This window comes from Schistocerca nitens, chromosome 11, assembly GCF_023898315.1.
Source record: "Schistocerca nitens isolate TAMUIC-IGC-003100 chromosome 11, iqSchNite1.1, whole genome shotgun sequence".
In the NCBI taxonomy this organism is placed as follows: Eukaryota; Metazoa; Arthropoda; class Insecta; order Orthoptera; family Acrididae; genus Schistocerca; species Schistocerca nitens.
The window spans coordinates 181,065,433-181,084,325 of NC_064624.1; the positions used below are offsets into that span (position 1 = coordinate 181,065,433).

At 44.3% G+C, this 18,893-nt stretch overlaps 1 protein-coding gene across 1 annotated transcript in view; it reads left to right on the forward strand.

Annotated features, from left to right (window-relative positions):
- The window catches only part of LOC126212758 (serine/arginine repetitive matrix protein 2-like), a 629,880-nt gene extending 611,557 nt beyond the window's left edge, over positions 1-18,323 (forward strand). Inside the window, exon 26 of the mRNA XM_049940165.1 lies at positions 17,745-18,323. Coding sequence (XP_049796122.1) covers positions 17,745-17,809 — 65 coding nt within the window. The 3' untranslated portion in view covers positions 17,810-18,323. The remainder of the gene's footprint in view (positions 1-17,744) is intronic.
- Positions 18,324-18,893: the final 570 nt, after the last annotated feature.

Genomic DNA, 18,893 nt, shown 5'->3' on the forward strand with positions numbered 1-18,893 from the left:
CTTGGAAGAGCTTGGGACCACTCGTAAATAATTTTTTTTTAGTTAGAGCAGACTCACCGTACGCTACAGTCAACATTTCAGGTGTTTTAGAACACTTTGCTCCATTTTTCACACAAAATTCACATTTTTTATAATAATCGAAAATCGCCCGACGTTTCTATCTGTCAAAAGCAAAGTATGCTGTGCACTTGAAACTGTGAACATATGTTCGGGACATGTGTACCAACATAACAAAAAAATATCGATAATCGAATGTACGTTGTCCGCGCAATTTGAAAAGTCCCCTAACTTTTTGAACAGCCCGACAGCCCTCGTATACTCCGCAAGCCACCTTGCGGTGTGTGGGGGAGGGTACTTCGTGCGCCACTGTCATTTCCCCCATATCCTCTTTCAGTCGCGAATAATTCACGGAAAGAACGAGTACTGCAAAGCCGCTGTTTGTGCTCGAATCCTTTTGTCTTCATGGTCTTCTCGCGAGATATACGTAGCAGGAAGCAATATATTTGTTTTCTAATAACGTACGCACTCGGAACTTCAACAGTAAACCACACCGTGATGTAGAATTCCCCTCTTGCAGCGTTGATCATCTCTGTGGCACTTTCACGCTTAGTAAATGAACCTGTAACGAAACGTGCTGCTTTTCTTTTTTTTTTTTTCTTTTTATTTATCAGTTCTGTCTGGTAGGGATCCCAGCAGTATTCAAATATAGGTCGAACAACGATGGAATAAGCAGCTGATAAATTTCAAAGCCCCGCACATCGGGCATACGAACTACGCCCTACTACTTGAAACATATACTGCATACAAGAAGAAGCGAAACAGATTCAGTTAAGCTGTGAGAAACGCTAAGCTTGGCCATGCCCACTCAGCCGACAACGAACACGGCCCAGGTGTCCTGTGGAAAAACCTGCGTGGTCTTAGCTAGGCAAAATAAAAGCGGCATCTGATCCCATTATTCCAGCCGAGGAACTGAACTAACACTTCACATTGCCTACAACTATAACTGAACCACAAACAAAACAGAGACTTTATCATTTGGATTTGCAGCTCCTTGTGTTTTTCGTGTTTGCAGTTAAAATTGTTGGATGTAAGGTCCGCCAGTTATGCGAAACACTGTTTTTTCCAAGTTCCCAAACATGTTTCATCACCTTTGTGCCATCATCAGTGGGTTTCTGTTTTATTTAATCTGTAATGTAAACTTTTTTGACTAAAGTTCAGTCCTGATCACACCATTTATGTTTCAATGACATAGGTAACCGGTTTCGGTTCTTTTTACATAACCATCATCAGACCCATGGCTCCCTTAGGATGGTAGGCGGAGCTCTCCTCAGCTGCTACGAAGATCAGTTGACTTCGTAGCAGCTGAGGAGAGCTCCGCCTACCATCCTAAGGGAGCCATGGGTCTGATGAAGGTTTTGTAAAAAGAACCGAAACCGGTTACCTATGTCATTGAAACATAAATGGTGTGATCAAGACTGAACTTTAGTCAAAATATAATAATCTATTGATCACTGTATTCCAAAAATGTTTACCAAAATTGTGTAATGTGAACATTTGTACTAAATGATCACAAAATTAAGGAAATATTTAGTTCAAACAACAATTTGTTTTTTTAGTTAATATCTTTACATTCGGTTTGCATGGTTTTGCAGGACCACTTGGGTATTAATTCGTACAGGTAGCGTATCATCTGCAACCAATCTATGTTGATGAGAAATTTTGTTGGGAGCTAATTTATCATTTTATTCCTTAAACGTAATTTAGTTTGTCGCGCTGCTTCGCGCCAATATTCGTTTTTACTTACGTTTATACACTACTGGCCATTAAAATTGCTACACCACGAATATGACGTGCTACAGACGCGAAATTTAACCGACAGGAAGAAGATGCTGTGATATGCAAATGATTAGCTTTTCAGAGCATTCACACAAGGTTGGCGGCGGTGACGACACCTTCAATGTGCTGACAGGAGGAAAGTTTCCAACCGATTTCTCATACACAAACAGCAGTTGACCGGCGTTGCCTGGTGAAACGTTGTTGTGGTGCCTCGTGTAAGGAGGAGAAATGCGTACCATCACGTTTCCGACTTTGATAAAGGTCGGATTGTAGCCTATCGCGATTGCGGTTTATCGTATCACGACATTGCTGCTCGCGTTGGTGGAGATCCAATGACTGTTAGTAGAATATGGAATCGGTGAGTTCAGGAGGGTAATACGGAACGCCGTGCTGGATCAAAACCCTCGTATCACTAGCAGTCGAGATGACAGGCATCTTATCCGCACGGCTGTAACGGATCGTGCAGCCACGTCTCGATCCCTGAGTCAACAGATGGGGACGTTTGCAAGACAACAACCATCTGCACGAACAGTTCGACGACGTTTGCAGCAGCACGGACTATCAGCTCGGAGACCGTGGCTGCGGTTACCCTTGACGCTGCATCACAGACAGGAGCGCCTGAATGGTGTACTCGACGACGAACGTGGGTGCACGAATGGCAAAACGTCATTTTTTCGGACGAATCCAGGTTCTGTTTACAGCATCATGATGGCCCCATCCGTGTTTGGCGACATCGCGGTGAACGCACATTGGAAGCGTGTATTCGTCATCGCCATACTGGCGTATCACCCGGCGTGATGGTATGGGGTGCCATTGGTTACACGTGTCGGTCACCTCTTGCTCGCATTGACGGCACTTTGAACAGTGGACGTTACATTTCAGATGTGTTAGGACCTGTGACTCTACCCTTCATTCGATCCCTGCGAAACCCTACACTTCGGCAGGATAATGCACGACCGCATATTGCAGGTCCTGTACGGGCCTTTTTGGATACAGAAAATGTTCGACTGCTGCCCTGGCCAGCACATTATCCAGATCTCTCACCAATTGAAAACGTCTGGTCAACTGGCAACGAGTAACTGGCTCGTCACAATACGCCAGTCACCACTCTTGATGAACTGTGGTATCGTGTTGAAGCTGCATGGGCAGCTGTACCTGTACACGCCATCCAAGCTGTGTTTGACTCAATGCCCAGGCCTATCGAGGCCGTTATTACGGCCAGAGGTGGTTGTTCTGGGTACTGATTTCTCAGGATCTGTGCACCCAAATTGCGTGAAAATGTAATCACATGTCAGTTCTAGTATAATATATTTGTCCAATGAATACCCGTTTATCATATGCATTTCTTCTTGGTGTAGCAATTTTAATGGCCAGTATTGTATTTGTGGGTTTGATTTCTGACCTACATATTACAACGAATCAGGGTCGACAATTCTAGTCTAATCTGTTCGGTACGGTCGCAGGTTCGAATCCTGCCTCGGGCATGGATGTGTGTGATGTCATTAAGGTTAGTTAGGTTTAAGTAGTTCTAAGTTCTAGGGGACTGATGACCTCAGAAGTTAAGTCCCATAGTGCTCAGAGCCATTTGAACCATTTTATAATCTGTTCAATGAAGTGGCTAGACTGTGTGGATTCCAGCGTCACCACACAACCATTTATCACCCAGCAAGCAACAGGATGGTGGAAAGGTGGCACAGAACTCTGAAGGCGGCCCTCGTGTATCACAGAGAGAGTTTGACAGAGACGCTACCACTAGTACGTCTAGGGTTACTGACTGCGTATGGGGTGGATATAGGTGCATCGCTGGTGGAGATGGTTTACTGAGAACCGTTGAGAATTCTTGCAGGCTATCTCCCAATGGCACCACTGCAACCACAAACTGGGGTACCCCTGCTGGTTCAGCGCATTAGTGATCAAATGTGGCAAGGATAAAAGGGCCACCAGCATCCACCCATGGTGAACATCTGGTCTTTGTGCACAGAGCGTTGGCGGATCGCTCGCACGTCATGTTGTGCACAGTTGCTGTTCGGGCTCCCCTACAACCTCCTTATACTGGGCCCTACCAAGTACTGCGACGTAATGCCCATACTATAGAAATCTTTCAAAATGGAAAAATTGTCAGGGTGTCCATTGAAAGAATGAAACCACCATGGACCTTACCATCGCTGAAGCACGAAAGCACTCCTGTTCAGGATGATCGAGGGTCGGGCGAGCCTACACCCAGTCCAACTGGAGAGACAACGCTAAGATGCCAGACGACTATAGAACAACCAATCGCACCTGTGCTCACACTGGCACACGAAGAGCTGGACGACAAGTCAGATTTAAGTACCCCTACATTCCAGGTGCTCCGGGGAGGGCTGTGTGGGAACATGAGACCGATCAGTGAAGTGCATTGTTTGTTCCTTGGACGAGTAGCTGAATTCGATCGTTTGATGTTTATTCCTTATTTTTTGGTTTTTTGTTTAGAGCTGTATTTCCGACTTTACTCCAAGTAAATAACTCCAAGTACACTATGTGATCAAACGTGTCCGGACACCTGGCTGAAAATTACGTGGAAGTTTGTCGCGCCCTCCATCGGTAATGCTGCAATTTGATATGGTGTTGGCCCACTCTTAGCCTTAATGACAGCTTCCACTGGTTCAAATGGCACCAACCGCTATGGGACTTAACATCTGAGGTCATCAGTCCCCTAGACCTAGAACTAATTAAACCTGACTAACCTAAGGACATCACACACATCCATGCCCAAGGCAGGATTCGAACCTGCATAGCAGCCGCGTGGTTCCGAAATGAAGCGCCTACAACTGCTCGGCCACAGCGGTCGGCACAGCTTCCACTCTCGCAGGCATACGTTCAATCAGGTGCTGGAAGGTTTCTTGGGGAATGGCAGCCCATTCTTCATGGAGTGCTGCACTGAGGAGAGGTATCGATGTCTGTCGGCGAGACCTGGCAAGAAGTCGACGTTCCAAAACATCCCAAAAGTGTTCAGTAGGATTCAGGTCAGGAATCTGTGTAGGCTAGTCAGGGATGTTATTGTCGTGTAACCACTCCGTCACAGGTCGCGCATTATCAACTAGTACTCTATCGTGTTGAAAGATGCAACCGGCAGCCACCAATTGCTTTTCAACAGTGGGAAGCAAGAAGGTGCTTAAAACATCAATGTAGGCCTGTGCTGTGATAGTGCCACGCGAAACAAGGGGTGCAAGCCCCCTCCATGAAAAACACGACCACACCGTAACACCACCGCCTCCGAATTTTACTGTTGGCACTACACACGCTGGCAGATGACGTTAACCGGCATTCGCCATACCCACACGCTGCCGTTAACCGGCATTCGCCATACCCACACGCTGCCATCACATCGCCACATTGTGTACCGCAATTCGTCACTCTTCACAATGTTCTTCCACAGTTCAGTCGTCCAATGTTTACGCTGCTTACACCAACCGAGGCGTCGTTTGGCATTTACCAGCGTGATGTGTGGGTTATGAGCAGCCGCTCGACCATGAAATCCAAGTTTTATCACCTCCCACCTAACTATCATTGTACTTGCAGTGGATCCTGATGCAGTGTGGAATTGCTGTGTGATGGTCTGGATAGATGTCTGCCTATTACACATTACGACCCTCATCAAATGTGGGCGGTCTCTGTCAGCCAACATACGAAGTCGGACTGTACACTTTTGTGCTGTACGTGTCCCTTCACGTTTCCACTTCACTATCACATCGGAAACAGTGGACCTAGGGATGTTTAGGAGTGTGGAGATCTGGCGTACAGACGTATGACACAAGTGACACCCAATCACCTGATCACGTTCAAAGTCCGTGAGTTCCTTGGAGCGCCCCATTCTGCTCTCTCACGATGTCTAATGACTACTGAGGTCGCTGATATGGGGTACCTGGCAGTAGGTGGCAGCACAATGCACCTAATATGAAAAACGTATGCTTTGGGGATGTCCGGATACTTTTGATGACATAGTGTGTATGTGGGTTTGATTTCTGACCAACAAACATCTGAGTAAAAGTGTTGATTAACCCTTCGACCTAGAGGAACAAACTCATTATGAACGATATCGTTGTTGTTGTTGTGGTCTTCAGTCCTGAGACTTGTTTGATGCAGCTCTCCATGCTACTCTATCCTGTGCAAGCTGCTTCATCTCCCAGTACCTACTGCAACCCACATCCTTCTGAATCTGCTTAGTGTATTCATCTCTTGGTCTCCCTCTACGATTTTTACCCTCCACGCTGCCCTCCAATACTAAATTGGTGAGCACTTGATGCCTCAGAACATGTCCTACCAACCGATCCCTTCTTCTAGTCAAGTTGTGCCACAAACTTCTCTTCTCCCCAATTCTATTCAATACTTCCTCATTAGTTATGTGATCTACCCATCTACTTTTCTGCATTCTTCTGTAGCACCACATTTCAAAAGCTTCTATTCTCTTCTTGTCCAAACTATTTATTGTCCATGTTTCACTTCCATACATGGCTACACTCCATACAAATAAATGACTTCCTGACACTTAAATCAATACTCGATGTTAACAAATTTCTCTTGTTCAGAAACGCTTTCCTTGCCATTGCCAGTCTACATTTTATATCCTCTCTACTTCGACCATCATCAGTTATTTTGCTCCCCAAACAGCAAAACTCCTTTACTACTTTAAGTGTCTCATTTCCTAATCTAATTCTCTCAGCATCACCCGACTTAATTCGACTGCATTCCATCATCCTCGATTTGCTTTTGTTGATGTTTATCTTATACCCTCCTTTCAAGACTCTGCACATTCCGTTCAACTGCTCTTCCAAGTCCTTTGCTGTCTCTGACAGAATTACAATGTCATCGGCGAACCTTAAAGTTTTTATTTCTTCTCCATGGATTTTAATACCTACTCCGAATTTTTCTTTTGTTTCCTTTATTGCTTGCTCAATATACAGATTGAATAACATCGGGGAGAGGCTACAACCCTGTCTCACTCCCTTCCCAACCACTGTTTCCCTTTCATGCCCCTCGATTCTTATAACTGCCATCTGTTTTCTGTACAAATTGTAAATAGCCTTTCGCTTCCTGTATTTTACCCCTGCCACCTTTAGAATTTGAGAGAGAGTATTCCAGTCAACATTGTCAAAAGCTTTCTCTAAGTCTACAAATGCTAGAAACGTAGGTTTGCCTTTCCTTAATCTTTCTTCTAAGATAAGTCGTAGGGTCAGTATTGCCTCACGTGTTCCAGTATTACTACGGAATCCAAACTGATCTTCCCCGAGGTCGGCTTCTACCAGATTTTCCATTCGTCTGTAAAGAATTCGTGTCAGTATTTTGCAGCTGTGGCTTATTAAACTGATTGTTCGGTAATTTTCACATCTGTCAACACCTGCTTTCTTTGGGATTGGGATTATTATATTATTCTTGAAGTCTGAGGGTATTTCGCCTGTCTCATACATCTTGCTCACCAGATGGTAGAGTTTTGTCAGGAGTGGCTCTCCCAAGGTCATCAGTAGTTCTAATTGAATGTTATCTACTCCCGGGGCCTTGTTTCGACTCAGGTCTTTCAGTGCTCTGTCAAACTCTTCACGCAGTATCGTATCTCCCATTTCATCTTCATCTACATCCTCTTCCATTTCCATAATATTGTCCACAAGTACATCGCCGTTGTATAGACCCTCTATATACGCCTTCCACCTTTCTGCTTTCCCTTCTTTGCTTAGAACTGGGTTTCGTGGCTATCAGAAAAGCATATCAGCATGCATTTGATCTATGATTTGCTTGGAGTGTGTCATTTCATGCTGTAGCACTTGATTTCCGAGTCGTATGCAAACACTGAAGCGTCGTCACCGACAATGGCACTTCCAGAAAATGAGGATTTACGAAGTGCTGTGCGATTGATGCACAATGCTAAATTTGCTATAAAAGGTTAAATGCGGCAGGAAGCACAACAAACTTGTGACATCATGTAAGGACAAAACTTAAAACTTAACAATTCATTCGTAGTTTACAAGTAAAATGTAGCTGATTTATTGCCTGTGTCTACGTAATATGCCGTTACCTGTATGTAGCCTTTGAGGACGGAGAAATTGACTTGAAAAATAGAGTTCATCAACCTCCTCAAATAATGGTATGTTCCCCGATTGCAACATGATTTTTGAGCAGAGTTTTAAAAAAATGGATAGGAAAATACTGATGATTTTTTTGTGGTAATCAACTAAATGTCGCTTTTCGAAAAAAGCAGCAAACCGTGAACAGATTAAGTTTTCTTTTATTTGTCTGCTTAATTTAATATTTTGAATCTATGTTTATTGAAATTGAGTAAATTTTTTTTCAATCTTCCTTCGATTCCTCTGTTTACTACAGCAAGTAATCATAATATTAATAAGTGAAGACGAAAATTGATGATTTTTAATATTTAAGTACAGATTTTTAATATTAACTGTACCAGGTCAGTGCTCCTTATATAATTCAAAAGGTACTTTGCTGCGATGTGCTCAAAGAAAAAGTGTGTGTATTCAGCTATTGAGAGTGGTAAAATGAAGTATAAGCTTTGACATTCATAACACTGATGTTACATTCTCTATCACGCATTAAAATCTCCAATACCCGATCATCGAAAGCAACAACATTTCGTGAAGTATCATGCTAGGGTCTTTCATGTTTATGGGCTTCATTTGCGGTGAAACATGCATATCGGGCAGCTACAATGCGACAACTGACTAGATTTGTAATGTTGTCAGCAGTGACAATCAACGTATCGTAGTCATGAAGGCTTTAAACAACGTTGTATATTGTCGCCGTTATTTCGCTCGGTTTTCTGTAAGAGTAACTGTGTGATCATTTGCTGCCATTACCAGAAAATTTGTAGTAAGTTTTTAATTTTTAATTACTTCATTTTGAGTAACTACGACTTTCCTTATTATGTGAAAACTATATTTGTTTTAGGGTAGGCCTAGAAGGAGAATGCTAACAGGTCCGCGTGAAAGACTCAGAGCTAGACAGATACAATTTTTCCGTAAAGAAAGTAACATCAGTGTGGACATTTACAAAGCTAGTGCATTTGTTTTATTTGGCGATCACTGTAATATTAATACGTGGGCGTCGAAAATTGAAGTACCGATTTTTAAAATTAATTATACAAGGTAGCCAATGAATGTTATATAATCCCAAAGGAAAGTTGGCGTACATGTGCACAAAAGAAAAAATCGTGTGTATATCTAGTCATTCGGAGAAGTAAAAGGAAGTAGACACAGATATGAGAAAAGTTTCCTGACATTACCACGAACTTCTACCACGTGCAATGATCAGGTGTTATGGCAGAAACGACGCACGAAAGTCACGTTTCGTGAAGTCGCATTCTAGGGACGTTCATGTTTAAATGTTGCAGATAGTTCATTTGCAGTAACACACGCATATCGTACATCTACATTGTCGCAAGTGCTGCGTCGTTGACGTCGGCAGTAGAACACGAAACGTAGTAACGAACCCGTCGCGGACAACAAACGTTTATTAGCGTCGTTTTTTCACTTGCTTTGGTCTAAGACTAAATGGATCCAACTCTGTTTTCGTTTGCCGCCGTCACCATAAAATTTACAATGTTCCTAATTTTCGGTATCTTCATTTGGAGTAGACACAACGTCCCTTATTATTAGGAAACTACGTTTTAAGCTATACCTCAAAGTAAAACATTAACGGGTCGGACTGAAAGACGAAGAGCTAGAGAGACAATTTTTGCGTAGAGAAAATAATAGGAATAATGCAGATGTTGATAACGATAATTCTGTTGTCGTTCCGAAAGACACATTTAAATGTGCACTGAACAAAATTCCTAATAATTCTGAGAACTGAAATTGCGGTTTGACGGATTTATAGTGCAGATTTTGTAATGCAAATCATTTCGCATCTGAGGTGACTATACGCCATGCAATGGCATTCGCATCGTGTTGACATAAGGGAAAAGTTAATTTGCCGCCATTAACACAAAATTTATTTTTCAACGAATTGTATCAAAGACTCCCTTCATATGATCGAGCAGTTAAAGAGAAATCGAAGAATTATTTCAAGAATACACGTAGCTACAAAGCAGCATTTGCCACGGATCAGTTCTGCGGCTAAAACTTCGACCACAGACGATGCTTTTTTTTTTTCTACTGACTGGTTTGATGCGGCCCGCCACGAATTCCTTTCCTGTGCTAACCTCTTCATCTCAGAGTAGCACTAGCAACCTACGTCCTCAATTATTTGCTTGACGTATTCCAATCTCTGTCTTCCTCTACAGTTTTTGCCCTCTATAGCTCCCTCTAGTACCATGGAAGTCATTCCCTCATGTCTTAGCAGATGTCCTATCATCCTGTCCCTTCTCATTATCAGTGTTTTCCACATATTCCTTTCCTCTCCGATTCTGCGTAGAACCTGCTTATTCCTTACCTTATCAGTCCACCTAATTTTCAACATTCGTCTATAGCACCACATCTCAAATGCTTCGATTCTCTTCTGTTCCGGTTTTCCCACAGTCCATGTTTCACTACCATACAATGCTGTACTCCAGACGTACATCCTCAGAAATTTCTTCCTCAAATTAAGGCTGGTATTTGATATTAGTAGACTTCTCTTGGCCAGAAATGCCGTTTTTGCCATAGCGAGTCTGCTTTTGATGTCCTCCTTGCTCCGTCCGTCATTGGTTTTTTACTGCCTAGGTAGCAGAATTCCTTAACTTCATTGACTTTATGACCATAAATCCTGATGTTACGTTTCTCGCTGTTCTCATTTCTACTACTTCTCATTACCTTCTTCTTTCTCCGATTTACTCTCAAACCATACTGTGTACTCATTAGACTGTTCATTCCGTTCAGCAGATCATTTAATTCTTCTTCACTTTCACTCAGGATAGCAATGTCATCAGCGAATCGTATCATTGATATGCTTTCAGCTTGTATTTTAATTCCACTCCTGAACCTTTCTTTTATTTCCATCATTGCTTCCTCGATGTACAGATTGAAGAGTAGGGGCGAAAGGCTACAGCCTTGTCTTACACCCTTCTTAATACGAGCACTTCGTTCTCGATCGTCCACTCTTATTATTCCCTCTTGGTTGTTGTTGGTTGTTGTACATATTACCCCTACTTTTTTCAGAATCTCGAACAGCTTGCACCATTTTATATTGTCGAACGCTTTTTCCAGGTCGACAAATCCTATGAAAGTGTCTTGATTTTTCTTTAGCCTTGCTTCCATTATTAGCCGTAACGTCAGAATTGCCTCTCTCGTCCCTTTACTTTTCCTAAAGCCAAACTGATCGTCACGTAGCGCATTCTCAATTTTCTTTTCCATTCTTCTGTATACTATTCCTGTAAGCAGCTTCGATGCGTGAACTGTTAAGCTGATTGTGCGATAATTCTCGCACTTGTCAGCTCTTGCCGTCTTCGGAATTGTGTGGATAATGCTTATCCGAAAGTCAGACGGTATATCGCCAGACTCATATATTCTACACACCAACGTGAATAGTCGTTTTGTTGCCACTTCCCCCAATGATTTGCTAGTACGAATAAAAACATGAAAGTCGGTTATTTTGAGCGGTTTTGACATTTAGGTTAAATTGCAAATAAAATAAATCGATACAGTCGAAAACCTGTTGTTTCAGCAATAATCACCCTCTCTCTCTCTCTCTCTCTCTCTCTCTCTCTCTCTCTCTCTCTCCCTCTCCATCCTTCCCTCCCCCACCCCCACCCCACCCATTTTAGATCGTGGCGCTTTTGGCTTGTCGAATCTGCTGAAAGACCGCTGCTCAGTGCTCGGAGAAGCCAGCAAAAGCATACAAAGAGTACTAGGAAAGTCTTGCAATACGACGCAAGAATAAGTCGCAAGAACCTGATTGTTGCGGTCTTCTAACAATACTTCTTACTTGCATTGCAGCCACTGTGCAAAATCTGTGAGCGCAGTTGTTCAATAACAGGCATCGTGGTCACGAAAGTGAGATTCGGCCAGTTTTGCAGTACAACTTCGCGCGTGGTTTAAGCATAGACCAGTGCTTTGGAGAAATGACTCTTACACACGGTGATGTGTGTCCACATCGTACAACTACACTACTGGCCATTAAAATTGCTACGCCAAGAAGAAATGCAGATAATAAACGGGTATTCATTGGACAAATATATTATACAAGAATTGACATGTGATTGCATTTTCATTCAATTTGGGCGCATAGATCCTGAGAAATCAGTACCCAGAACAACCATCTCTTGCCGTAACAACGGCCTTGACACGCCTGGGCATTGAGTCAAACAGAGATCGGATGGCGTGTACAGGTACAGCTGCAGCTTCAACACGATACCACAGTTCATCAAGAGTAGTGACTGGCGTATTGTGACGAGCCAGTTGCTCGGCCACCATTGACCAGACGTTTCGATTGCTGAGAGATCTGGAGAATGTGCTGGCCAGGGCAGCAGTCGAACATTTTCTGTATCCAGAAAGGCCCGTACAGGATCTGCATCATCCTGTCGTGCATTATCCTGCTGAAATGTAGGGTTTCGCAGGGATCGAATGAAGGGTAGAGCCACGGGTCGTAACACATCTGAAATGTAACGTTCACTGTTCAAAGTGCCGTAAATGCAAACAAGAGGTGACCGAGACGTGTAACCAGTGGCACCCCGTACCATCAGGCCGGGTGGATACGTCAGTATGGCGATGACGAATACAAGCCTCCAATGTGCGCTCACCGCGATGTCGCCAAACACAGATGCGACCGTCGGGTGATGCTGTAAACAGAACCTAGTTTCATCCGAAAAAGTGACGTTTTGCCATTCGTGCACCCAGGTTCGTCGTCGAGTACACCATCGCAGGCGCTCCTGTCTGTGATCCAGCGTCAAGGGTAACCGCAGCCACGGTCTCCGAGCTGATAGTCCCTGCTGCTGCAAACGTCGTCGAACTGTTGACTCAGGGATCGAGACGTGACTGCACGATCCGTTACAGTCATACGGATACGATGCCTGTCATCTCGACTGCTAGTGATACGAGGCCGTTGGGATCCAGCACGGCGTTCCGTATTGCCCTCCTGAACCCACCGATTCCATATTCTGCCAACAGTCATTGGATCTCGACCAACGCAAGCAGCAATGTCGCGATACGATAAACCGCAATCGCGATAGGCTACAATCCGACCTTTATCAAAGTCGGAAACGTGATGGTACGCATTTCTCCTCCTTACACGAGGCATCACAACATCGTGTCACCAGGCAACGATGTCAACTGCTGTTTATGTATGAGAAATGGGTTGGAAACTTTCCTCATGTCAGTACGTTGTAGGTGTCGCCACCGGCGCCAACCTTGTGTGAATGCCGTGAACAGCTAATCATTTGCGTATCACAGCATATCCTTCCTGTCGGTTAAATTTCGCGTCAGTAGCACGTCATCTTTGTGGTGTAGCAATTTTAATGTCCAGTAGTGTATATTCAGGTGGTACAGAGAATTCCAAAGGGGAATTTCGACTCTGAAGGACGCTGAGAGGACGCGATGGCGCGATCGTTAATGACAGAGGAAAACATTGATGCTGTGAGGAAAATGCTAGACGAAGACAGGGGAGCGACTTATAGACAGGTAGAGGATACCTTAGAGCTGAATGCACCAGCAGTTCGTTCGATTGTGCATGATCATTTGTAAGTAAAGAAACTGTTTTCTCCGGGTGCCGTATAGACTGACGGAAGAGCAGATGAAACATTACTTGGTTCCGGGAGATGTTAAAGAAGTTTTCCGAGCAGCAATCTCAGAATGTAGGTTGACTCTTACACAGAAGATTACAGCAACCAGCCACTTTTCACAATGCTATTTATTTAAACAGCACCGTTACCGGTTTCGAAAATCAAATGGCTCTGAGCACTATGGGACTTAACATCTGTGGTCATCAGTCCCCTAGAACTTACAACTACTTAAACCTAACTAACCTAACATCACATACATCCATGCCCGAGGCAGGACTCGAACCTGTGACCGTAGGCGTCGCGCGGTTTCAGACTCAAGCGCCTAGAGCCGCTCGGCCAAAACGGCCGGCTTACCGGTTTCGAACCGACAGGTCCATGTCCAGACGGCTAGTTCACGTTTGACATTTCGTGTTTTGTTTCCCCAGCTGACGAAACTTCCTTGGGGTGGCGATGCCCTACAACCAAAACAAGATGCGAGACACCGTCTTTTTCCAGAATGAGATTTTCACTCTGCAGCGGAATGTGCGCTGATATCAAACTTCGTGGCAGAAAAAACTGTGCGCCGGACCGAGACTCGAACTCGGGACCTTTTCCTTTCGCGGGCAAGTGCTCTACCATCTGAGCTACCCAAGCACGACTCACGCCCCGTCCTCACGGCTTTACTTCCGCCAGTACCTCGTCTCCTGCCTTGCAAACTTTTTAATTGTAAGTATGCCTCACGACGATTTTAAGTGATGTAAACAAATTATTATTATTATTATTAAACAGATGTTTCGGTTACTTAACAATGAAGAACCTGCGCCATTACGTTCCAGTGCAGGTTGCTTATCATCTTGCAACATCCAAAACTGTATAATGGACTTTTGTGTATATATATATATATATATATATATATATATATATATATATATATATATATAAATGTAACACATGATGTGCATATATCTACACAGAAAATTATACGGTTTTGGATGTTGCAAGATGATAGGCAACCTGCACTGGAACGTAAAGGCGCGGATTCTTCATTGAAAGTAACCGGAACATCTTCTATTTAATAATAATTTGTGTACAGCACTTAAACTAGTTGTGAGGCATAATTACAACCAAAAAGATCTTGTCTCACATCGTGTTTTGGTTGTAGGGCATCGCAACCCTCAAGGAAGTTTCATCAGGTGGGAAAACAAAACACGAAATGTAATGTAAAACGTGAACTAGCCGTCTGAGGATGAACTAGCCGTCTGAGGATGAACTAGCTGTCTGAGGATGAACTAGCTGTCTGAGGATGAACTAGCTGTCTGAGGATGAACTAGCTGTCTGAGGATGAACTAGCTGTCTGAGGATGAACTAGCTGTCTGAGGATGAACTAGCTGTCTGAAGATGAACCGGCTGTCTGAAGATGAACCGGCTGTCTGAAGATGAGCCGGGTTTCTGAAGATGAACCGGGTTTCTGAAGATGAACCAGCTGTCTGAAGATGAACCAGCTGTCTGAAGATGAAACTATCGGTTCGAAACCGGTAACGGCGCTGTTTCAATAAATAAACAGCATTGGTAAAAGTAGCTGGTTGCTGTAATCTTCTGTGTAAGAGTGAACCTATTATTTTCTACACAGCCACGGGCTCAGTATGTCAGTTTTTGACAAGATAGTACCAATCTCAGTATGTGAATAGTTCCGTGACAGGCGGCGAGAGCTGGATGTACTTGGTTCAAATGGCTTTGTGCACTATGGGACTTAACATCTGGGGTCATCAATCCCCTAGAACTTAGAGCTGCTTAAACCTAACTAACCTAAGGACATCGTACGTATCCATGCCCCAGGCAGGATTCGAACCTGCGACCGGCGCGGTTCCGGACTGAAGCGCCTAGAACCGCTCGGCCACGTCGACTGCCTGCTGGCTGTACTATCATGACGTGCCGACTAAGACGCAAAACAAAGTTTGGGCCTTTGAAGTTGACGACACACTCGTAGCTGTCAGAAAATGCCGATCAGTAAAGAAGAAAATAATAGCTGACTTTTTTTTTCCAAATCAAGTGGAATTGTGGGGCGTGTTGTTTTGGACATACAGAAGAGTCACAGCTAAGTGATACACCGAGCGGTGCCTGCCCAAGAACCTGTGACCACGCCAAAGCAGGCACTGAATATGTAGGGGTTTCAGGACTGAAAGTTCTTGAGCACTCTCCTTACAGTCTAGTCGTCGCCTCCTTGTGACCTTGCACTGTTCCCGCATGTGAAAATGAAGCTGAAAGGAGTGCAGTTTTCAAGTCATGAGGACCTCCTGAGGGCTTGGGACAGCGTGTGTGCCTTACTCCCTACAGAAACTTGAGAGAACTGGTTTAGGGATTGGTTGCGGACGACAGAGAGGTTTATTCCGTGTGGCAGAAATTAGTTCGAAAAAATTAACCAAATGAAGCTGTATTGCAAAACGTCCCTAGTATGTAGAATGATATTTTCACTCTACAGCGGAGTGTGCGCTGATATGAAAATTCCTGGCATATTAAAACTGTGTCCCGGACCGAGACTCGAACTAGGAACCTTCCTTTCGCGGGCAAGTGTTCTATCAACTGACCTACCCAAGCACGACTCACGCCCTGTCCTCACAGCTTTAATTCCGCCAGTACCTCGTCTCGTACCTCCCAAACTTCACAGAAGCTCGGAGCTGCGAAGTGTGCACAACAAGCTCTCCTGAAAGAAAGGATAATGCGGAGACATGGGTTAGCCACAGCCTCGAGGATGTTTCCAGAATGAGATTTCCACTCTGCAGCGTAGTGTGCGCTGATATGAAACTTCCTGGCAGATTAAAACTGTGTGCCGGACCGAGACTCGAACTCGGTACCCATGCCTTTCGGGGGCAGATTCTCTACCAACTGAGCTACCCAAGCACGACTCACGCCCCGTCCTCACAGCTTTACTTCAGCCAGTACCTCGTCTCCTACATTCCAAACTTCACAGAAGCTCTCCTGCGAACCTTGCAGAACTAGCACTCCTGTAAGAAAGGATAATGCGGAGACATGGCTTAGCCACAGCCGGGGGGATGTTTCCAGAATGAGATTTTCACTCTGCAGCGGAGTGTGCGCTGATATGAAACTTCCTGGCAGATTAAAACAGTGTGCCCGACCGAGACTCGAACTCGGAACCCTCCTTTCGCGGGCAAGTGCTCTACTATCTGAGCTACCCAAGCACGACTCACGCCCGGTCCTCACAGCTTTACTTCTGCCAGTACATCGTCTCCTACCTTCCAAACTTTACAGAAGCTCTCCTGCGAGGCTAGCAGAACTAGCACTCCTGTTGGTAGAGCACTTGTCCGCCAAAGGCAAAGGTCCCATGTTCGAGCCTCGGTCCGGTACAGAGTTTAAATCTGTCAGGAAGTCTTTCATATCAGCGCACACTCCACTGTAGAGTGAAAATTTCATTCTAGAAACATCCCCCAGGCTGTGGCTAACGCAGGAGAGTGGCTAAGTGGCTCTGAACGCTATGGGACTTAAAATCTGAGGGCATCAGTCCCCTAGAACTACTTAAACCTAACTAACCTAAGGACTTTATTGATTGGCGACTCCATAGTGTCCTGTGCACTACGACCAGATAATGGGTATACTTGAAAAGAGAGACAGCATTGGTCGTATATTTTTATTATCGCAAAATCGATTTTCTGTCACTGAGTGACCATCTTCAGTGCTGTATTATATAACTTAAATTAGTAAGCACTGGTGTCAATAAGCTTACGGCAATCACATAGACTCATGTGATTGCCGTAAGCTTATTGACACCAGTGCTTACTAATTTAAGTTATATAATACAGCACTGAAGATGGTCACTCAGTGACAGAAAATCGATTTTGCGATAATAAAAATATACGACCAATGCTGTCTCTCTTTTCAAGTATAACCTAAGGACATCACACACGTCCATGCCCGAGGCAGGATTTGAACCTGCGACCGTAGCGCTCGCGCGGTTCCAGACTGAAGCACCTGGCTAGGCCGCAGGAGAGCTTCTGTGAAGTTTGTAAGGTAGGAGACGAGGTACTGGCAGAAGTAAAGCTGTGAGTACGGGGCGTGAGTCGTGCTTGGGTAGCTCAGTTGGTAGAACACTTGCCCGCGAAAGGCAAAGGTCCCGAGTTCGAGTCTCGGTCCGGCACACAGTTTTAATCTGCCAGGAAGCTTCATTTCCTAGTATGCTTAGTAAAAGCAGTCAGGGAGCCGAGGAGTGGTTTTTATTTCGCTTTCTTCTCTTTGCAAGGTGTAGTACCGTTAAACGGATGGCCGGCGTCGGAAGTCCACCGGCGGTCTACAACGCTAGGCTGAGGCGCGTCGTCTTCTCTAGCCGGGAGCAGCACGAGAGCGACCTGCGCTGGGTCATCTTCTCCAGGAAGAACCACAATCTGAGCAACGGGCCGGCGCGCCCCAAGTGCGACCGCAAGGAGAATTCCCCGCCGGTCGCGCCCGAACCGGGCCCGTCTGCCGGGTGCGGCAGTTTCTACGTGGGGATGGACTCCCGAGACAGCAAGGCCGCCATCGCGCACCAGCGCTACGTCGACGCGGCGCTCAGGGCTGTCATAGACCTGCCGTGCCTCCAGCAGTACTAGGGACCGCCTCTTCTGTAGGCTCCGCCCTACATTCTTCACTCTGTGTTTGTAGTTTTTCAATTATGCTGCACGTAGTTCCTAGAATGTGCATTGTAACTAATTCTTCTCGTGTTGTTTTTTGTGTTTCTAACAATCCGAGAGCCTCTCAATACTTGTATTCAGCACATCTGTTTAGAGTTTATGTGCTAAGAGCTTTCACGAAAAAAAAAAAAAAAGAAAAAGAGGTACCAGACTGGGAATCTCTAGTAGACTCTTCCCCTGAAAGAAGCTAAAAATACAAGGAGAGGCTTCGGAACAAATAATTTTATACAGTTAACTAATATGATCATAAATTGATTGTTTTGTGTTATAATTTGTTTGAATTTTTTGTTTCTTCCTCTTGGACCATAGTTGCTTCTCGTTTTTTAATTACTGTATAGCTTTCTACTCTTCACGCACAAAGATATACTGAGGAATTTAAATTTCGTCGTTCTCTGCTTCAGTAAGGTCTGCACTGAAAAGATAATGCCAAGAGAGTCTTCGAGATAAGTAATTTATAAAATTAATTCCTTTGTGTGACTATAGATTCAATTTCCTTTATTATTATTGTTAGTTATTTCTGTCACACCATAGTTACTTCTCATTGTTTGACTAATTATTGTAATTTAACAGGATTAGCTTTATTTTGCTTTTCATGCACAAACATGCTGCACTGAGAAATTTAAATCTCTCCAATTTATTATTTGGAGTCTACACAGAAAAGATGATAATGTAAAGACAAGCTTCAGGATCAGTAATTTATAAAATTAATGACTGTGCGAGTA